This window comes from Henckelia pumila, chromosome 2 (assembly GCF_033568475.1).
Source record: "Henckelia pumila isolate YLH828 chromosome 2, ASM3356847v2, whole genome shotgun sequence".
Taxonomy (NCBI): Eukaryota; Viridiplantae; Streptophyta; class Magnoliopsida; order Lamiales; family Gesneriaceae; genus Henckelia; species Henckelia pumila.
Window position 1 is genome coordinate 5,748,580 of NC_133121.1, and position 21,526 is coordinate 5,770,105.

The 21,526-nt window shown below is 35.5% G+C and overlaps 4 protein-coding genes across 5 annotated transcripts; all 4 read right to left on the minus strand.

Moving 5' to 3' along the window:
- Nucleotides 1-5,077: 5,077 nt before the first annotated feature.
- Nucleotides 5,078-10,773, minus strand: LOC140882725 (KH domain-containing protein At4g18375-like). Of its 2 annotated transcripts, XM_073288895.1 has the most exons (9): nucleotides 10,597-10,773; nucleotides 10,337-10,436; nucleotides 8,773-9,476; nucleotides 7,789-8,262; nucleotides 7,467-7,712; nucleotides 7,143-7,352; nucleotides 6,737-6,792; nucleotides 6,568-6,622; nucleotides 5,078-5,558 (listed from the first exon to the last, which is right to left on the minus strand). In XM_073288895.1, the coding sequence occupies exons 3-9, from the start codon at nucleotides 9,394-9,396 to the stop codon at nucleotides 5,256-5,258; spliced, it is 1,968 nt and encodes a 655-aa protein (XP_073144996.1). In that variant the 5' UTR covers nucleotides 9,397-9,476; nucleotides 10,337-10,436; nucleotides 10,597-10,773; the 3' UTR covers nucleotides 5,078-5,255. The 2 variants fall into 2 exon arrangements, with proteins under 2 accessions (XP_073144996.1, XP_073144997.1); XM_073288896.1 differs by lacking the exon at nucleotides 10,337-10,436.
- Nucleotides 10,774-12,300: 1,527 nt separating this feature from the next.
- On the minus strand, nucleotides 12,301-13,775 carry LOC140881503 (LOB domain-containing protein 41-like). Its single transcript, XM_073286863.1, has 2 exons — nucleotides 13,077-13,775; nucleotides 12,301-12,922 (listed from the first exon to the last, which is right to left on the minus strand). Exons 1-2 carry the CDS (start codon nucleotides 13,288-13,290, stop codon nucleotides 12,462-12,464), a joined length of 675 nt encoding a protein of 224 aa, XP_073142964.1. The 5' UTR covers nucleotides 13,291-13,775; the 3' UTR covers nucleotides 12,301-12,461.
- Nucleotides 13,776-13,927: 152 nt separating this feature from the next.
- Nucleotides 13,928-18,788, minus strand: LOC140881502 (peroxisomal membrane protein PEX14-like). Its single transcript, XM_073286862.1, has 13 exons — nucleotides 18,524-18,788; nucleotides 18,324-18,425; nucleotides 16,837-17,075; nucleotides 16,649-16,697; nucleotides 16,346-16,533; nucleotides 15,992-16,181; nucleotides 15,769-15,861; nucleotides 15,410-15,483; nucleotides 15,252-15,294; nucleotides 15,089-15,156; nucleotides 14,880-14,924; nucleotides 14,711-14,779; nucleotides 13,928-14,584 (listed from the first exon to the last, which is right to left on the minus strand). The coding sequence occupies exons 2-13, from the start codon at nucleotides 18,379-18,381 to the stop codon at nucleotides 14,099-14,101; spliced, it is 1,602 nt and encodes a 533-aa protein (XP_073142963.1). The 5' UTR covers nucleotides 18,382-18,425; nucleotides 18,524-18,788; the 3' UTR covers nucleotides 13,928-14,098.
- Nucleotides 18,789-19,162: 374 nt separating this feature from the next.
- LOC140885038 (uncharacterized) lies at nucleotides 19,163-20,664 on the minus strand. The gene is made up of 3 exons (XM_073291954.1): nucleotides 20,476-20,664; nucleotides 20,328-20,391; nucleotides 19,163-19,577 (listed from the first exon to the last, which is right to left on the minus strand). The coding sequence occupies exons 1-3, from the start codon at nucleotides 20,586-20,588 to the stop codon at nucleotides 19,323-19,325; spliced, it is 432 nt and encodes a 143-aa protein (XP_073148055.1). The 5' UTR covers nucleotides 20,589-20,664; the 3' UTR covers nucleotides 19,163-19,322.
- Between the last annotated feature and the right edge of the window lie 862 nt (nucleotides 20,665-21,526).

Consider the following 21,526-nt stretch of genomic DNA (forward strand, 5'->3'; position numbering starts at 1 on the left):
CCGGTGAAAACTGAAATATATAAATTGAAAATGAAGTGCAAATTAGTGATCATGAATTGATCAATAATATGATATATATATATATATATATATATATATATACACACATATATATATAATTTTCGTATATTTTATTATATAATAATTAGAAACATGCAAAAGTAGATATATAGTAAACTATCCTTGTTGAAATTCACTAAATTGCATTTTAACCATATTTCCATCTAAGATTAATATTATATTTGTCAAGCTGATTCCGATTAATTTTTTTTAGTTAGACTAATTAGTTAATTTGTGGAAAGTGTGTGTTTCATATTATTTAACTTGAGACAAGATCTAACCCCCACCATTAATTCAAGATCCACTTCCATATTTTAAAAAAAAAATTACATTTGCACCATTTGTCGTGGGGCTCTTCATGGTGAATAGAAGCATGGCACAAAACATGAGCATGATATTAAACTTATGGTTATCGTGTAATGTGAATCATAGAATCTCAAATGGTTTACATTCCATAATTCATGAAGAATGGTGCTCGTGTGTGGGATGCTTATTTGAGGTTGAGTTCCCATGTAAATTAGTAAATTTCATTCCTGATTCTCTGAAATTCCGATGGTTTCTATCTACTTAAGAATTTACAACGCACAAGCAAAAAAGAGAGAGATTATAAAATTTTCTAGTGAAGTTCTTTCAATGTTTAAGTTTGCAAATATACATATGAATAAAATGATTGCTTAAATTTACCTTTATCATGCGTAGATACTATTTATGAGGATGAAACACGTCTTGGTTTTTCGTCTTTATCATCTATAGTTTACACATGAACTAACAAATCATATATTAACATGACAATTTGATAAATCCGTTTATCAAAAGAATCAAAATTTCAATATTTAATTGAGACCTATGTGAGATCCAATAAAATAGTTGGAATTCATAATCTTAATTCTTAATACACAAATTTTTGTGAAACAGATCTTCTGATTAACTGAATCATAAAAAAATATAATTTTTCTATATATTAATCGTGTCAATTCATTTCAAATTAAACATACATAAATCTTTAAATGAATGTTCTCAACATGTTAAACTTAAATTTTATGCAAGACTCGGTCGATGATATTTGTCAGAAAGCACCTAAAGAAATGATCCGAATATAATGATTAGACGTTTACCTTTACAAATTTGATGTTTGTTATTATTTTTCTTCATTTTTGCACGAGGCCTATATAAAGTTTAACTAGTGGCCACCATAAATTCAACTCAATATATAATATTGGTTTTATCTGATCTTGATAAAATGATGATCCACACACCATCAATTATCTTAATCACCTTAATTCCCCCACCACTAAATATCTGCCTATTTTATATTTAAACTAGTACTCAACTGTATGCGTTGCGTGCTTGTATAATCTATTTTTTAATTGAAAACAATATATATATAAAAATGGTGAAATTAAAAAGAAATTGAATTTTCTGTATATAAATATACACTCAATAACAAAAAAACAAAAAAAATTTACATTTTCGTAATTAAATATCTACTTATCAAAAGATAAAAAAAGTATGAGGGCATTGATATGTACCAAATTCTCATTTATGCTTAATATGATGATATGTTAAATTAAATTATGATAACTTTAATATTTCGATAGATGGTCCATGACATTAAAACGTCTCAAATTTAATAATATGATATAGTATAGATAAGATAGTTTCATTCTTGATCACGCTTGCCAAATATATATAATCTCTTATCATATCATAACAGATATATATAAATTTGATGTTCTAAAATAACTATCGATCGACTTATATTATATATATCTCATCTGAACTTCTTGTTACAAGCTTGGAATGATGATGTCCCATCAAAAAAATTAGTCTCGAGACAATCTTTTTATTCTCATAAATCCATCCCGCAGAAATTATATATTTTCCCGAAAATAAGAAATGTAGCCAAATAATACGCAAATTTCATCGACACCTTGGTGAGTTCCCATGATTTCAGTAAGTACTCCCCTATGTTTTGAATAATGTTATTTTGATCAAGGATAACTAAAGAAAATTATAAATTGCTCAAATTATGACGCAAATCTTGTGGTTAAGACATGTTAATTGGTTTATTAATTATACAACGTTAAAACTAAACTTTAAAAATAATACTTTCCTCGAAAAAAATAATTATCATTTGATAAAAAGTAGTTGTCCACCATCATTTGGTGCACCTTGTCCGTTTATAAAAACAAACTTTAAGTGTGGTATAATGCAATATATTTAAGATGATTGATGCCCTCGTGCATCATAAATTATTAATTTTAATATATATTAATATTGTAAAGAGTATCCATATTTAAGTCCTAAAGTAGGCTTGTGGCTCAATAATTGGCCAAATCGACCGTACTAAATCGTGTCAAATCAAACTAACGATTTCTTGTTTTGTTTTATATATAAATTTCATCGCTATCATGATATTCAACGGTCAAATATCATATTATTACATTGATCCTATACTATTTTTTTTTTTAAAAAAATAAAAATTGGCGATGACCATTGTTTATATTATTAATCATTCTTAAGATACTTACAAATCAAGTGTGATCTTCTTCAAACTTCACAAAATTTGTTTAAAAATATTTTGACAAGTTTGATAATATATTAATCTAGTACAGAAAGAAATACTATATTTTAATTTTTAACCTCCTAAATTTGTTCATCCACCTCCTAATTTTTTATGATGTAATTGTTCTCGAGTTGAATTAACCATATCTCCATTTATTACAACCAAAAAAAAAAAAAACTAACATTGTCTTATATGTACGATTAGAAGATTATGAAACCAAAAAAAAAAAAAAAGTTTTAGTTCAAAACAGGATATCATTTTCTTTTTCACAAAAAAAACTAAGAAGAAGAAAAGGAAAGTGGATATATCGATTCACTCTATACTTCAAATAATTAATGAGAAGGCATGCAAATCAAAACACAATCGACGAGTTTATATATGATAAAATATCATCATAATTCAACTTGTAACCCATCATTTTTTCCCTCGTCGCGTATGAAATTCTTGACAAAATATGATATTATGATAGTGAAAAAATTATTACGAGACTTTCTTTATAAAATCGTCTCGAATCAATGGACGCATTTGAGCTTGGACACAATTCAAAATAGCCAATCATGTTGGTCTATCCTCGAATTCAAGAATGCACATGATGCAAGTATGGAACCCTTTTTCCCTTGATTAACGCTTTCTTGCTCGATTATTCGTGGGTGCCACCGTGAACACTGAACATATATACATGCATAAACTGTACATAAGTCGTGCATTTCCCCTATCAACCTTATCTCGATCGTCTAGTTCCCACTTGGTGTTTGTTCACAAAACGTTAAATTGAAATAATCCAAAACCCAGTTGGAGGGCAAGTCCAAAATTGGTTGCCTCCATATATAATCTTGTGGTGAAGTTCAGTGCTGCCCTACAAATTACAGCGACATCAAGCACTCACTTCTTCATTATTTTTTTGCACAAACTTTGGTGTCGAATTGGCGATTGAGAAGAGGGTCTCCTAATTTATATTGCATCGAATAATTCAAGCTTATTGGGAACATATTTGTATGGTGAGAAGAAAACTAAGTTCAGGATAAATCATCCCAGAGTATAGTTAACAAATGAATGATCAATCACAGTTACCACTTCACCTAGGTGTACGCATACCCCTTTCGATTTGTGAGCAAAGTCAACCCTTTTTTCAGGTTGAATTGGTGGTGATTAAAGGGATCAAGCATGTGATCTCAATTCCCCATTTCTCATATTCTATGGAAGAGGTAATACCGCAACAATCGAAAAGGGCAGTCGATGAAGCGAAAGAAGACACCGTTCATTCTTAGATGCACCATTAAAATATTAGTCTAAAGATAACATGAAATTTCCCAAGGATGGTATTACAGTAACACATTCTTTAATTCATCTCCAAAGAACAACAGCTTCCAATTTTCTATTTCATTTTTTTTTTATAATGAAAGGATATTAAAACAAGTAATCTTATATCTTAGGCCCAGTATACTTTTAAATTCATACCAAAAAAAGTTAGTGATGCTACCTGTTGCTATCCAAAAAACTTACCATTGGATAAAAAGAAAGATTGGAACAATCTTTTTGTGGGTATAGATCATTAGAAGTAGTGTTTGTGGTGACAACATATTTCGCAAGATCCAGGATGTCCCAAGTAGGGATCACCAACAAATTTCATTATGTGAAGTGGCAACACTGCAGGAGCACTACATATCTAAAATAGCTGGCCAGAGGAAAAGATAAATCTGTTGCCATTATACCATTTTAAATCATTCCACCAACGTCTCTCTCTCTCTCTCTCTATATATATATATATATATATATATATATATATATATATATATATATATATATATTTGATTCCCTGCACCCTAGGGTGTAGGAAAATTGTGTGCGACCACTAAAACCCGGTAATGGATTTTAGTGGTGCAAAAAAAAAAAAACAAAAACCACTAAAACCCACTACTGAGTTTTAATGGTCGCACACAGTTTTCCTGCACCCTAGGGTGCAGGGGATCGGAGCTGTATGTATATATATATATATATATATGTGTGTGGTGTGAGCGTGTGCCATTACTGAGATTTCCTATAATACATTTGGAGACACACACATAATACACTTGGAGACAATACCGAAAGTTAGTCTCATGAAGGTGTTCAACGAGATTCAACTTAATGATAAGAGATTGCAATGAATAATCACAATGAATAATCACAGATATATGCCATCAACTAATTTAACCCTACTTTCAAAAAAAGGAAAAAAAAAACTAATTTTACCCCGAGAAATGCTGTTGAAAAGATGGGCAGAGAAAACCACAGATTTCATGCTACATGATGTACAGATAACTAAAATCCCTTTTTTTTTTACCCACAACGAACTGTCGAAACTAAAATTATTCGCGTTCGACGATGTACATCTTGTTATATATGGTTTGACTAAAAGGTTTCACCTATAACACGGGTGTGCAACAAGAACTGAAAGTGGATTAGAATGCTTTGATTACGGATTTTCAAAAACGAGGTTTAGAATTGAGATGCACATGTTCTAGTCAACTACGGCGAAAAAAGCTCAAGATACCTCTAAAATTTTCAGTAACCTGCTGAGTAGCGAACCGCGAATATAAATCATATGAAATTCAATTAGTTATTGTACAAAGACTACTCAAAATAAACACTAGTAATAGTAAGAACCTTCTGCACTCGTGTTCTGGTATGAACCTTGCTGTGTATGGATGTTTTGGTAGGCAACTGATGGAGGATTTGAGTTCTGATAGGGCATGTGAGAACTAACATTTGAATACACGCCATGCGGGGAGTTGTAGCTCTGATAGACTCCTGCTTGAGGATAGTTATTTGGTCCAGTAGAAGATGGGTGCATCTGATGCATATATCGTGAAACATTGACATGTTCTGAACTGCCAAAATCAGGTCCAGTAAAATATGGATCATGGAACTTCGCTCTCGTCCTCCCAGCAAACTAAAAGTTCAAAGAACAAGTGTTAAAACTCTTTGATTGTCCTATATGAAGCTCTAAGCCTATATGCTATTTAAACAGAAGTTCTCATGAAGAATTCGAGGAAAATAGAAGCAAGAATAACTGCAGTTTCCTAACTCCTTATTAAATCGGATAAGCGATAACCAAAAAACACTCCCAATTGGTAGTTTTGCCTTCACTGCTAATTGAGACTATAGATATATTATGCCATATTCTTTAGCAGAGTGGTTGATAAATTAACCAAGTGTTTGGCTTAACATATAATGGCAACTGTTTGATGCCAAGATTTTCAAGTGATGGTACCACTAGACTAGGGGTGCAAATGAACCGAACCTGTTCGTGAGCTTTACGAGTCCGCTCGATAAATATTTTATTCGTATTCGAGCTTATCGAACTCGAGCCGAATTCGAACATGTTCGAACTTTTTTTCGAGCCGAAATTACTCTATTCGATAGTTCGCGAATAGTTCGCGAGCCTTAATATTTAATTAATATAATATAATTATATAATAATATATATACATTTCGAGCTTTCGAACCATAATATCCGAATAGTTCACGAATAGGTTCGAATATTTCGAACCGAACTCGAACTTCATTTCGAGCCGAACTCGAGCCAAAATATTTGAAATTATCGAACTTCGAATCGAGCTCGAACTCGAATATACTCTTATCGAGCCGAATTCGAACCTTAAAATTTTACCATTATTCGGCTCGATTCGGTTCGTTTGCACCCCTACACTAGACTGCCCTTGCTCACCACTATATCAAATTTCCAGCGAGAGATTTTTTTTTAATTCTAAACTGCAGTCATGCATACATCCATCTTAAGATGTTACAACCATTTTGATAAGTAGACAAGTATGCCCAAAAAAGAGAAAAAGGCATCTAAATTGCAAACAACCTCAGGGCGGTGCAGGAGTTTGGAACACTAATTTAAAATCTTTCGGTCAATGTAACTATAGAAAGTAAAAAATATATACTAAACTCACCTCAACATCGTGCCTCCCTCCAAAAATGATATTGTCCTCATTGATAACAGAGTAACTGAATGCAAAATTCAAATGAAGTCCAATTATAAAACATGACAGTGATCGACTCCAACAGTTCATGTATACAATTTTGCATAGATAGTAAATATAAGATGGCCATAGCCATTACCTAGAAGCCCGTGGAAGAGCAGGATAACTTGGAGATTCATGGTCACGAAAACCACCCTGGGTATTAGCACAAACACAACTATTACATTATTTAAACAATGATCGTAATTGCAATATCTTTACAAACACAATTTTTGTTTCATGAGTTGGCATGACTTATTTATCGTGTAAACTTAGGTAATTTTAATTCTGAGAAGCAAAATAGTACTGCTCTTTACATGAGCTTGCAGGGAAAACAAACAACACAACTATGTGAATCGTACTGCTGCACAAGTTGAGATCTAAATATTCAAACTTGAAGATCTTTTACTATGAGTAGGTCCGTGAGAGTAGTTTGAAATTTTCATCTCTCACACAAAAAACAATGATATATTTCATGAGAAGGCAAGTTGAACAGAAAAACATACAGTCATATGTCCGTATCTTCCAGAACTTCCAGCTCCAATGGGACTTGGTCGAGGGAGGCCGCCACGCAGATTTCTGGCAGAATCAAATCTTGGGATCGGTCTCACAGGAGTAGGTTCCACTAAAGCAGTTGCATCACGAAGACATCTGGTTCTAAGTCTTAATGATATCTCAGTTAAGGCATCTCTAGCAACCCCAAAACTTCCACATATCTAATTATCAGAAGTATGAACAAGCATTAAAATAGAGCCATGTCATCCCAATTAAGATTTCAGCACCGTTAGGCATTGACTGACAGGACAAAAAGTTAAAGTACAAGACATCACCTGCACAAGCTCTTCATCATCAAATGCACATGTAGGCTTATCTTCCTTGGAAAGAACACGTATGTCTGCTTGAGTTCTCCTCCTCATCTCATTGATAATACTACCTCCTTGTCCAAGAATGCAGCCAACCTTACTAGATGGAACAAGAAGCCTTGTGGTGACGGTTCCCTTCTCAGACAATTCGCAGGTCTTATTTTGAAGCTGGAGAATGGCGTCAATAGTCTGTGATCTTTGATCCAAAAGAGCCTAAAACAATATTTAGCTCAGCAGAAGCCAACAAAACACTAAAAGAAATTAATCTGACACTTCAGAGAAAATCAACCTCAAGTGAGAAAACACGAATAACTCTTTCATCGGACTCTTTAGACACGTTTTCAACACGGACACTAGCTCCAGTTTCCCGTTCCAATACTTTAACATTTAATCCTCCCTTTCCGATCACACCACCAATCTTTTCAGCCGAACAGAGAATTTTCATACTGAACTCACTTAGTGTTTCCTGATCATGTGGAGGACCAATACCATCAAAGTTTTCAGGTTCAAATTTAGACGGCCTGGTCACGTGTCCTCCCCTCCATGGCACAGGTGACAAATTATAAACATCAGCATTATGTTCTGACCAAGAGAAATCTCCTGAACGAAGCATATCTCTGACTTCGAGACCAGAAGGGTGAGATCCTTGACTAGCATAGGTACTTGATAAACTCAAAGAAGGCTTATCCTTGCGTGGATTCTGATGCAAACGAGTTGATACTTCATACAGAGCTTTCTTTGCTGTGGCAGGTGTACCTGATATCTAAACCATACCAAAAAGGTATCAATATCACGACTCGTTTAATCCTATGAAATAATGGAAACCGGCTTGAACAGGTGTCCAGACTACAGATACATCCAATTATTTAATTGAAGTATGAAACAGAAGGCCCAATAGTCTGGCGTAAAAATAAGTTAAAACAGTTTTTTTGCTTTCCACAAGAAGCTTCCTAGATAATAATGAAGTAGAAGCCTGCAAAGTGACAAATTTTAGGATCTTTCTTCCCATGTTTCACTATCTATCAACTCATAATCTCGACTCAGTTCAAACCAAGAGTATGACCATCTTCCGAGCTAGTATTTATTTCCATTGCCAGTGATTTCTTCAGACATGAACAAGGGAAATATTTACCACAGAGAGAAGCATATCAGAAGAAATGAATAAATATCCTATTGCGCGCCTAAAATATGGCAATGGAATATGTTTGCTTTCAATCCACCAACAGTCTTTCGAGTCCAAATGATAACAGACGAATCAGAATAAACATTTTACCTGCACCAATTCTTCATTGCTATTGGCACACACTGGGAGGTGATCTGCAGGAGAAACACGTATATCTGCCCCAGTTTCACTGCGTAATCTTTGGATGACGTCTCCTTTTTTTCCTAACAGGCATCCAACAGTATTATTAGACACAAGAAGCCTTGCAGTGACCACAAGGTCATCTCTATTGTTGCTTTCTGCTCCACCAAGGTCTTCCTTGACAATTCTGTCGTGAACTCTAAGGAGGGCATCCTGTGCCGCACAGTGTGGCTTCCTAACATCGTCTCCTTTCCCGGAAGTGTCACCATTTTTTGTTTTCTGTATATTTGCGGGTTTATCTGAAGGACTGCAAATGATTATTACCCTTTCATCAGACCCTGGAATAGAATCAGTAACTGTAATTGTTGCTTGAGTCTCTTCTCTGAGGGCTTTCACTATGTTACCACCTTTACCAATAACACTGCCAATCTTTTTTGAATAACAAAGAATTCGATAAACAGTGTCCGAAAAATCAGAATTTCCAGAAAATCGTTCCAGAGGAAAATTATGGCGTCTCTCCCCACTAGGAGCACCCTTTCTTTTGAACTGTGGATTAGAATTTTTGTTCAGAAAGTTTCTCCTGTTTCCTTCCATGACTTGATGGAAGATACGAACGCAGCACGGTACGTATTGCTATTTTATTTTATTTAAACATAAATTTTGGGAGAAGACACCTACACAGGGCAGAGCAACATATGTCAGAAAAATCAGAAGTCGTTAAGTAAAAATTAATGAATTATTCAAGAAATTTATGATAGACCACAAAATTATTTGAAAATCAATATCCAACATCTGATCAAGGAAGCCATAGAGGAAAGAGGCAAGAGACATATTTGATACAGTAAATTTTTACTCCAAAGTTCAAACATACTTTGAGCAATACAGTCACGAAACTTAACGAATTCAACTTACTGACGCAGCAATTCTCTTAAGAATCAGTGACAAATATTGTTGCATGCCATCAATTCATTTTCCATTTTACCACATCTAAAGTAATTATCCATTTTTTTGGTATATTTTTTTAAAATCATTTTTTCTCTAGCTTGCAACACAACGACATGAGATGGGATTTGAAATATTACCAAACAAAAAACTCATCTTTTACACAAAATAAAAGTATCAACCACCTAGTTAGCAAGTAGGCATATAATTTGGTACGTAATTGGACAATAAAAATAAAGATCACAAGGATCCTTGTCACTAAGAAAGACATATTTGGGGAAATAAAACATTATTGATCCAAAGAACTCCTCATCATTAAGTGGACTAACACTCTCATTTCGATTCAAATTTCAGTTCCAGACACAATCAACAGCCGCACAACCCAAGCAACATCGCACAAATCCTACACCAAAATATCTTAACTCATTAACAATCTGCAATAACTTGATAAAAATTCAACTAAACAATATCACCAACACAGAAGCTCAGCTTGCATCGACACAACTCTGAGCTCACAGCCTATAACTTCAAAAAAAAAAGTCTAAAAAACACCATATCAAACAACCATTGACCAAAAAAACAGGGTACCGACCTCAACAAGATAACACATACAAATGCTCGCGCCCTAGCTCAAAATAACGCAACTGTCACCGATGAAAAAAATCCCAGTTTCTTTTCATATTCAATTTGAACTGTAAAACCAAAACCACCAGAAACATTTTAATATTAAAAAAAAAATCGCAAAAAAATTCCTCTACAGTTACCGGCCGCATTCAGAAGAACTGACGCCAAAACTGTAACGACGATAGAGAAAAATGAAAAATAAACGTCGAAATTTAGGAAAAGACATACCAGGTACAGCCATACTGGAAGATGAGAGTGAGATTTTTGGGACATCTTCGCGTTTTGTGGATGTTCTGAGCTCTGAAGAGAGAACAGAGAAATTATAGGGCTTTTGGTTCATTTCCTTTTTTTCTATTTTGGGTAAATTTCAAAGACCCACTCAAACTCTCAATTTCTGATGTAGTCGAATACGAAGAAAATTTTAATGTTTGGATCGAGTCCGTTCGAAATATTTGATCCTAAATATTAACATATAATTATATTATTATTTGATAAAATATTAAAACTCAGAATCAGAGAATAAAATAATTTGGAATCAAGTTTGTTTCGAACAGAGTCGAACTCAATGATTACGATTAAGAATCCAATTCAAACTGACTCGAAGTCTAACGATCTAGACCCGTTTGATATTTTATATATAGTTTTTTCTTGACATTTTATATGTTAAAATAAAATAAAATAGTATATTTATGATTAAAAATAGATTTAAAAGTTCGAATTAAAAGTTTCAGCCTAACAAAACCAACATAGTCAAATTAACTAGCAGATAACTTTTGGTTTCATCCGGATAGTTTTATTTTCCATCAAATATGACTAGTTTATAAATTAACTACTATTTTCTTGAATGATAAAAACTTTTATTAGACGGTCTCATGAGACAATTTTGTGAAACGGATCTTTTATTTGAGTTGCTTAAGAAAAAATATTATTTTTTATGTCAAAAATATTATTATTTTTATTTTAAATATGGGTTGGATTGACTCGTCTCACGGATAAAGATCCGTGAGACTTATCCATGAGACCGTCTCACAAAAAATCTACTCTTCTTAAATAATTAATTATTCATAAAAAGTAAAATAATCACATAACATTTGTATATTGTTTAATTAATTTATTGTCATAAAAGTACAATAAATCGTGAAATTTCTTTATCCATATTAGACAGAATTTTAAAATAAAATAATTTAATATACTTGTTAAATCAGGATTTGTCTCGCTCAATCTTCATTTATACTAACATATATATATTAGGGATCGGTCGATGCTACTCCACCCGTAGTGTCCGGGTGGGGTATGGACGGCCTGAATCTTTTTGCAGGTCAACAGTGATGATCTGGGTCGTCAAATTTGGTTTCAGGGTAATGTCCTGAAGCCAACATCGACAGATCCGTATATTAGATTCCATGCTTATTCATTTGTGCTAAATTCATGTTTATCAATATCTATTAGTATTTTTAAGTTCGTAAAATCAAATCGGGCATTAAAAAAAAGTTTGTGAAATCAAATGTTCAAAAAAATCGGTTTATCTTTTTTAAAAAAAACGGTTTATAATTGTAATTAAAAAAACTAATTCATGAGACGATGTTAGAGAAGTTTTTATGGCATAATTTATGAAAACTCCTAATTTTTTCATTAAATATGACAAATTAAATGTGTGTCATGAATATAAAATATTAATTTTATTACACATTATCGAAATACAAAAATCACTTTAAAAATAACTTAGATAGTGTTTGAGATTACTTTTAAAAATCACTTTTGAGTTTTTTTTACACAAAATTTATTTTAAAAAAGTTGATAAACACTTCTTGGAACTAGTATCAAACACTATCTTAAACCGTTAAACTCATGAGCCAGCCAACTGAACAAGCTAAATGACAATTAAAATTGAGCTTGAGCTGATTTTAAAATTTACTGAATAATAATCAGGATTAATTATCATTTCCCCCTTGTAATTACCAAATCTAATTCCCATTTTTGCATGTTCTAAAACGACATTGAAGTCAAACACAAAAGAAAAATAAACTAAACAGTGCAAGTTCTAAAAGAAAGAAAAAAAAAACTAAAATGAAAAATAAAACAAATGATCCTAATCAACCAGCCGAGCCAACGGCTCCCGTCGGCTTCGCGCCGCCGCGCTTGAACGGTTCCAAGCCCAGAGTCAGGTCCAGCTCCATTTCACCGCACTCAACCGTATCCGCACTCGGCTCGGCGCCGGCCGAATGCTCCGGCTCATCCGAAGCCCAACCCTCCAACTCCACAGTACTCTGCTTCGTCCTCCTGCCGGAATTCTTGAAACGCCGCCGCGTCTTCACCCTGTGCAGATCACTCGACCGTGGAAAACGGTCTTGATCTTCTCTGTTCACATGCCTTATGTCAAACGCCGGCCGATCTTTCGTCTCCGCCGCGTGCCCGGTAATCGGAGCTCCTCTGAGAACCGCTCCGACGGCGTCCTCACAGAGCTGCCAGCTACCGGACCAGAGAAGCCCCGCCGACCCATCTATCGGGTTCACAATCCGGCCGCATGCGTCGTACAGCAAAGACCTGAAAATTGCTGTAAAACAAAAAGTTATGAATCATATATATATCTCGCACGGAGGTAGCATTTATCAAAGCTTTTAGGAAGTAACAAAAATTTAATTGCTTTCTAAAAGCTCTCTCAAACAATGCCTGATTCTCCGGTTGCATGAAAGCATCAGATAGAATACCAGGGCGGAGGTTTGGTGGGCCGGCATCGATGAGGTTCAAGAGTCCGGCGCGGCCGTAGAACTTGGCGAGAAAGATGGTGGCGTTGGCTTGCGAGTCGGGACATTTGATCCACTCCAGGCACGGCTTTATACTACAATCTTCACTGCACCCCTTGCGCAGCACTCGGCATCCATTACAACTCATCATTCGCATTTCTCTATCCTTCAACTTCATTCATTTCACTAATATATATATATATATATATATGTGTGTGTTATATATATACGCAGAGTGTCGCAAAAATCCAAACTAATGCTGCATGGTTTCGGCATTGAAGGGTATGGTCTCATTCGGAATGGTTATTGATGCAGAATAAAATAAAGTAAGTAATATGTGGCCATATTCATGAGTGGGGGGAGCCGCATCAAGTTTCATGTAATTTAAATTTATTGTAAAAAAGCTTGGATCCAACTTCTTGCATGTAGTTTTGTCTTTATTTATAATATGTCTTGAATCTCCAACAACCATAATTTGTCTTTTTTTAAAATTGGGTACGAAATGAAATAATAATACAAAAATGACATGATGTTCAAATAGAATAAAACAAGAGTCAAAGGTGAAAGAAATTTAAAGTATTTGGTGGCGGCCACGTGAATGGCGTAGGGAGGGGATGTGGGAAACAATGTGTGCAGCGCGTGGAGGCGACGCGATCGTGTCAGAGCGCGGTCGAATCGCCACGTATCGTGGAGGCCGAGGAAATGCGGGACCCACATGGAATATGATGACCGAGGCGGCCACGAGCCCATGACCAATACCGATTTCTACCTAAAACATAGCATTGATTTCATTTTTTATGTCGACTGGGAGCAAATGCAGTAACGTAGAAATATCATATTTTTGTATAATTTGGACTCCCATTCGTGAAGCTCGTTCGACTGACAAAACTACACTGAAAACTATAGCTATGGGCCAGGGCCAAGGCCAGGAGAAACAGTAACAGTGTCCGCAGCATAGCAACGAGGGTCGATCCCGCCGCACTCGATCACGCTTCCAAGGGCGAACCATTCTCCCCCGTTCGTATCTCACTCAAACTCAAACTCGAACTTTCAACGTTGGCCTCCACAAAATCACCAGACTCGGAGATTACAGTAGTCGCCTTCGTCTCGTTAGTCATATCCAAAGAACGAGCCAGTAATTGGTCGTCGGTCAGTTGTTCTTTCTGGAAAGACGGTTTATTTTGCTGTCGTATGGCTGCAGCTGCTTCGGCCATCGCAACATGAGGGGGCTGGGGAGGTACCCACGATCTCCGGATCCCTTTTTCAGTACCTGGAACAACAGACGATCCAACTTTCTGTCCATCTCCTTCTCCGATCTCTGTTATTCTGACATTATTTTGCTGCCACCAAGGGACCGTACTGGCTCCATTCAACTCCTTGTTTATAAACTCGTAATTTGAGCTATTACTGATTCTTTCTTGAGCAAGAAAAGTGTTTGTTGAGCTGCTCTGTGCTTGATTTCCTTCCCATGGCTGTTTATAATGACGAGTAGCGTTAGTGAGCTCTGTTGGCTATTAATAACCATACATAAGAGAGAAATTTACTTTTTAAGTTATTTATCAAGGAGAGATGAAACAAAGATATCTTGAAAAGCAAACCTTAGGTTTCGGAACCAAACGAGGATTGGATAATGGCTGATTCGGATTCGGTGGTGCGTCGTTTATCTCCTGAGGCAACAAACACATGAGTTCAATTTGATGGAGAAAATTTTAAAATTCATAATGCACATAGATACAAAACATGAACAATAAAGGAAGTGGACTTAACCCTGATGTTTGATGGTTTCTCCCCTCTTTGTATCATTTCCAAAATCTGCAAGAAAAGGTTCCAAAGGGAACGATATATAAGAATGGCAGATGGAAGTGCTAGCATCAAGAAAATGTATAGTTTGAAAAGAAGCATCTCATCAACGAGCAAAGAGAAACGCCCTGGGAAGCTAGATTGGAACAACATACTGGTCTTCGCCAGATATATACCTCCATATACGACTTAGGATGAGGGGCAACAGAGGGCTGCTTAGGTGGAGGAGGTGACAATGATTTCACTGTAAATAATATGCCCTCCCACAAGTCATGAAATTTGTAGAGTGGATGAAATGTAATAGTGGCGGAAATTCAGCAACTGTAATGAATCAAGTACCTGAGCGTGAATCAATATCTGTCTTGCCATTGGCATAAGGTTGCTGGAAAAACAACTCGAAAATGAAAAAGACGGAATGAAGCTCAAAGTTGATCAACATTAGCTTTCAGTTTCAGATAACTTCCAGAGTACTGAGGAAACAGTGATAACTAGCTTACCCTTGCACTGATCTGCACTGGCTGATCAGCTTGTTCCTCAATGGTTATTCTTCCATTAACACTACTACTCTGCCCTGGTGTCGAAAAAAATAAAGAATTAGTTGCCCATCTATGACAGAAAAATGGAATTTTGTTGATACAACACCAAAAAACTAAAAAACTTCTAACCACCATTTTCCTGCTTTAGAATATGAGATCAAACAAACCAAGAATATTAAAGAATGTACCATGGTATATCATCTTCAACATTTATCAAGAAGTGTACTTCCATATTCAACAACAAATAACAACTAGAGGATAGAAAGAAACATAAGAGTGAAAATAAATAAATGATAGGATTGAAAACAAGGAGGCCTTACCAATTTCTAACTTCTGTATGACAGTACTCATAGATTTCATCTCCTGTACTTGTACATTTAACAAATTGATAAGCGCTTCAAAGCATTTATTCTCTGAAAATAACATAAACAATGCCAATCCTGAAGCTTACGATTTAAAATCCATATCAATAAACAAATATATAGCAGACAAGAATCACATTCACAAGAAGTCATATCCGCAAATCAATTCATACACCACTACCTTCTCCTTTTGATACCATTATCTCCTGGCTAGCACGGGCTGCATCAGCAGCTGCTGCAGCGGCAGCTTTGGCAGCAGCTGCTGCCTCTTCGGCAACACTTGGTTTTGTATCAATTTTCTTTATCTGACTCTCCTCTCCTTCAAGTACAACCTTGCAAATCCAAGACTTCACTCTGGGAACGACTGCCTTCTGACTCATGCAGGCACACCAAAAATTGGATGTTAAGAAAATTAAATCACTATTATTGTGAAAGTGCGAAATGAAGCCATCACAGTATTTCCGATTTTAGGCACACACAATCACCATCCGGGCAACTTGTCTGAGGACAGGGTGTTTTTCATCGAGAACATTACCTTGAATAACACAATTGTCCCAAAACCTGAAGCAGCCAGAAAGCCTACAGCAAAGAGAGCATAGGACCAGTGGAATCGAGATGGTGTTCCTGTTGCAGAGATACTGCCCACAGGTAGAATCTGTGAAGGCTGTGTAATTTGTGTTGGAGTCTGCTGGTGAACGTTTGACGAAGAGTTTATCCGGCCATCTATTTCATGTCAGTCAGAAAAGATTGGATAAAATTAGCATTATCGGCAAGCAAAAAGCTCAAGCGTTAACCTTATGACATGAATAAAATTTAAAGCAAACAAGATTTGAAATACCTTGAGTAGTGTTAACGGGCTGAAAAGTCGCAGCAGTTGAGGTTGGATCCTATGATGTTTTATGCAGATTAGTGAGATTACAAACCTTCACTTCAATGCATGCTTAAGACTCTGAGCAATAATCAGATTCTTCAAATAAGAGGCAAAATATCTTGTCCCCAAATTGGAAGGGGAAGGGGGTGACTTACAGGAACACGCCGAAAAGCTTCATCTATTTCCTCCTTTGTGAGCCCCTTCCTCTCAAGAAATGACCTTCTGTACATGATTGGAGATCCCGTAACCTTGGGATGCGAAAGAAATTTCACAGCATTTTCCACTTGATCCTCTCGAATTGGTTCCGAGTTCACAAAAACTGAAGGAGGGCTCTCTCTTATAGCTGCTATCTTGGCATCCTGATGATCAACAGTTGGTTGTACCACCTGTGAAACTGCACCTCAAGAAGAAAAATTAATACAATATAAATCCTAATTTTGTTAACACGGAAAACCATGAAAGAAATCATTGTTAATTCTCTGTGTGTGTGTGTGTTCATTGCCTCGAGGCTAATAGTTAGAAAGAAAAAAAAAAGGAAAATGTCTGCAGGTAGAAATGATAAAAGTTTAGAGTTGAGACATTATACTAGACTTGGCGCTTGGTACACATATGGCCTTGTACATTAATGGAAGCATTTTTTAAAGCATTGGTGGAAACATATAAGAGAATTAGAGAGAGATGCAAGTACTAAAGTGGAAGGACTGATAGAACAGAAGCACCGTTCTATCTACTTTAAGGGCCCTACTAAAGATCAAACCGTAATCACTATTTTATATTGTGCATAAATTTATCAAAATAAAAGCAACATACAATTGAGCAGATGGTAATTTTGGAGCAAATGAAGTTTCTAATCAGATTCTAAATTAACATTTAACTGAAAAAGAGACATATTTTCGACAACCAGGACACATGTATCCTGTGTATGAGCCATGAGAAGCATCCCTTTTTTTTCCATGAAAAACCTCATTCCACTGATTTGAAAAATCATTTTACACAATTAACACAATAATATTCTGATCCCGTAAATTATAGTTACAGATCATTTCAAGTTTAAAAAACGTGCTAATTGCATGAGCATAAAGAAACCATAACAAATATAATCTATTTGAATATTGAGTCTCTTGACCACACAAAGTACTCATCATCTAAGATCAGTTCAATAACGAAGACACAGATCGTTCTTGCCACCACATCCAGACGACGACAAGGAAGATGCAAGACTCTCATCCGATATTTAATGGCTTCAAATTAATGATTCACATTGCAGCAATCCAACAGCCTCTAATAAACTGGTGACATGATAATAGACAGTAAATCGTGCTCTTGACAACTAAACCATACCGAGTTGGCCCTAAAACGGCAGTCGTTAACTACAAAATTCATTCAGTTAACCACAAGATAAAGTTTCACATCATTAAAATTAGACTACAAGCTTCATTCTCATTGGCACATCAGGCAAGCATAGCTAGAATAATTCTAACACCGTTCAATCTCGAAAGATTATTCAATGGTCTCGAACAAGCACCGCAACTCATTCTTAATAAAAATGCATTCCTCTAAACACACCCAAGAAAAAACATACGAAATACTTGATCCAAAATCAAAGAATAGGAGGTTTAAAAAAAAAAACAAAAAACAAAACCTGGGTTAGTGAGCTTTTCGTCTGTAGAACTCGGAGGAGCATCAGATGGATTCGACATAACTGATGGTTCACTCCCTCCCTCTCTCACACACCAAAAGTCCCCTATAAAAAAAACAAGAAAAGAAATACAAAATAACCCAAGAAAATAAATCTCTTTCCTTCTACGTCGGACAAGAGCACGAATCCAAGAAAAGGGCTACCTGCAAAATAGAAAAGACGGTTATTTATTGAATTCGGGGAGGAGAATTATCGCCAGACGATCCTGAGGAATTGGACCATATTTAGATGATGTTCTTTTGCACATCCCAAGAACAAATTTATTTTATATATTTATATTATCTCTTTGCACCGATAGCCCTCAGCTTTGTTACTTTCAGAGCATTTTTCACGAGTGACGTGATATATTTTGTAAATCGAATTCAGATATTAAACTACTAATTACGTGTTTTTCAAGCTCGTTAAAGTGTGTGTTCTTGAATTCTCCTGTTAAATGGTTGCATTTAGACTAGCTAGAGTAGGTATTCTCGATGAGAAAGATCAATCGAACACATATCTAAATTGAAAATATTATTTTTTTTTATTGATCAAATTATTATTGAAGTTTAGTGTGGGTTACTTATAGGTTATATTTTAATAATCATCAATTAAAAACTAAAATTACATCAATATAATTCGTATGTAACTCTTATTAAACCTGCCTGCATCACAGAAAAAAGAGTCGATATTTTGGCATCACAGAAAAGTTGATTTATCAGAGAATTGGATAAGTCAATATCTCTGTATTTACACTTGTATTCTTTACAGCGTATGTATGCGCTTGAGCTTGGGAATCATCAGTATGAAAAACCCAAATTACGAAATTTCTTGGCCTTAAGACAGCTAACAGAACGCAGATTATTCCTCCATATGTACATGATTTTCGGTATTCGGTTTTTTATTTTTTTTAGCAGGTTCCGAAGACGCTGAAATTTCTTTTGTATCTACATTATGTACTGAGTTTCATGCCATAGCAACACGAGAACCTTGGCAGTCAAAACCTTCCACTCTTACGGCAGCTCGTTTTTCTTCAAACTCGACTTTGGGATGAGCTGATGAAGGACGAGCTGGATTTGATGGGGAATAGCATTTGGAGGCCCGGTTTTCAACCCCGAAATGAGAATCTTGAACTACAGGATTTGCAGCTCTGCATGGAGGCGATCCAAAGAAGAATGGAGGAGATGACGCTAAAGCAGCGCATTGTTCTGCTTTATAATCCTGGAAAAACAAGAGTATGTTAAATGGGATTACAAAATTAAAACATGACATTGTATGAATGCACGAAAGCCACAATAATATCCAGTATAACATTCAAAGGAAATGGTTGATACCGAAAGGATCTCCCCATCCAGAGATCATTTGGATTCCGTCAGCAACGAGAATTCGGACTATAACTACGTACAATTTACATTGATGGATGCTCAACGCAAATACCACCAAAGGGATTAACATGGTAATTCATTAGATAACACTTCACAAATCCCACACCTACTAGGAAACTGTTAGGTTCATTAAAAGCTCCACACAAAACAACCCACCACAAAACTCCTAAAAGAAGTACTCGTTAGGCCTTTTTAAAAAAAAATATATCACACAATGTCACCACGAAATAACTAGTTAGAATCCGAAACTCATTTGTGGAGATAAAGCATATCCTAAAAAAAATCTCAAAGGTGTGCTCATGAATTTAACAATTTCAGCTGAAAATGGATCAAATTACAGGCAGAATTTCCAAGAACGTCAAGTTTCAGCACATTTGTGCAAAGTTTACACGTATCTGAAAATCTGTACGGCTATGTATCAAACATCACGGCTCCGGAGTTGAAGCATCATCAGACCAATAATCAATTTTGTATCAGGCAATTAATTCAAACCAACAGATCAGACAAATTATGATTGTATGCTTATCCATGATCGAAATTTGGTAACATTAAAAAAAAAAATTATCCAGCCCAGACCAGAATTTACCTTGCGAAGAATTAGGTCCAGCAATTCACCGCCAGGTATCGAATCACAAGCCTCGACATCATTACTGCTACCATGAAAGGCACTCCAAATCAATAAACTAAACACAGAAATCAAATAATCGCGCGCACGAACATTGGTAAAACCTCACCGTATGCGAAATCTCAATGGCATTATGGAGGAATGGAGGTTGGATGGCCCGACCCTGCGGGGCTTGGGGCATACAACCCGACCCATTGCCATCGGATCTTCGCAACAATTCATGCAAGCAATTCTTCACATCGGATGCAATTTTGCAGAATCTGAATGATTTTGGGAGAAAACTATGAGAAGCCTGAATTTTTTTGAATATATTTGGAAATTTTGGAAAACAGATGTAAAGTTGACGTGGCTATATGGAAATTAACCGATGATTTTTTATCCTCCCTTTTTCAATTAATAATAATATTGTCGTGAATATTCTTTGGAATAAATGTATGCATGTACAATATTTTTACTTTTATATCATAATATCTATGAGATATTTATTATTATATTATTATGATTATTATTATATCATAGTAACATCTATGAGATATCAGATATTCTGGAAAGTCTATGCTACTTCAAGGCACTGTTTTTCGGGTGGCGTGGAAGAATATGATTGGTTAAAATTAGTAGGCCTCACATCATGTTTTTTTTTTTAAAAAAAAAAAAAACAAAGCTTGCATTAATGAAAAACATCGTGAGTTACAATATTGTTTAGTCAACTAGGGCTTACACCATTTATGAACTCATCATTCTAAGAAAGTTGCAAGGCATTACGGGCAGGGGTGGACCCAGAAAATTTGGTCGGGAGCACAATTACGAACGGAGCTATGTGTTGTTTCGCCCGAGTGGTCGCTTGGGCGACCTAATTTTTTTTTTATTTTTTATATATTAAATTTAATCAACTTTGTCATTATCCCCTTGAACAATTTTAAAAATAAAAAGATAAAAGCTGAACACATAAAAAAATAGTGAGCTTAAAAAATTTTAATTTGGATAAATGTTGACTTTTTTTAGAGTTCTATCTAAAAACTCGTGCTTAATAGGCTTTTTTCATGTACGAGAACATGAATCGAAGCTTTTCCTTCACGTTTAACCAATCAATCCATGCTTTTGGAACCTAGCATACAATATTTCACCACCAATTATTTCATTATAGCGAAGATCGATAAAAT

What these genes read in the sequence shown, in the direction of transcription:
- LOC140882725 (XM_073288896.1), bottom strand. Translation starts at nt 9,396, where the DNA reads ATGGAAGGAAACAGGAGAAACTTTCTGAACAAAAATTCTAATCCACAG. An exon ending in GCAATGAAGAATTGGTGCAG is followed by an intron (nt 8,263 to 8,772) that starts GTAAAATGTTTA and finishes GGTATGGTTTAG; the next exon opens with ATATCAGGTACACCTGCCAC. An exon ending in GCTCTTCCACGGGCTTCTAG is followed by an intron (nt 6,623 to 6,736) that starts GTAATGGCTATG and finishes TTTTGCATTCAG; the next exon opens with TTACTCTGTTATCAATGAGG.
- LOC140881503 (XM_073286863.1), bottom strand. Translation starts at nt 13,290, where the DNA reads ATGAAGTTGAAGGATAGAGAAATGCGAATGATGAGTTGTAATGGATGC. An exon ending in CCCACCAAACCTCCGCCCTG is followed by an intron (nt 12,923 to 13,076) that starts GTATTCTATCTG and finishes TTTGTTTTACAG; the next exon opens with CAATTTTCAGGTCTTTGCTG.
- LOC140881502 (XM_073286862.1), bottom strand. Translation starts at nt 18,381, where the DNA reads ATGTCGAATCCATCTGATGCTCCTCCGAGTTCTACAGACGAAAAGCTC. An exon ending in GCCCGTTAACACTACTCAAG is followed by an intron (nt 16,534 to 16,648) that starts GTATTTCAAATC and finishes GACATGAAATAG; the next exon opens with ATGGCCGGATAAACTCTTCG. An exon ending in AATGGTATCAAAAGGAGAAG is followed by an intron (nt 15,862 to 15,991) that starts GTAGTGGTGTAT and finishes TGTTATTTTCAG; the next exon opens with AGAATAAATGCTTTGAAGCG.
- LOC140885038 (XM_073291954.1), bottom strand. Translation starts at nt 20,588, where the DNA reads ATGAATTGTTGCGAAGATCCGATGGCAATGGGTCGGGTTGTATGCCCC. An exon ending in CCATTGAGATTTCGCATACG is followed by an intron (nt 20,392 to 20,475) that starts GTGAGGTTTTAC and finishes TCATGGTAGCAG; the next exon opens with TAATGATGTCGAGGCTTGTG. An exon ending in TGGACCTAATTCTTCGCAAG is followed by an intron (nt 19,578 to 20,327) that starts GTAAATTCTGGT and finishes TTGTTTTTCCAG; the next exon opens with GATTATAAAGCAGAACAATG.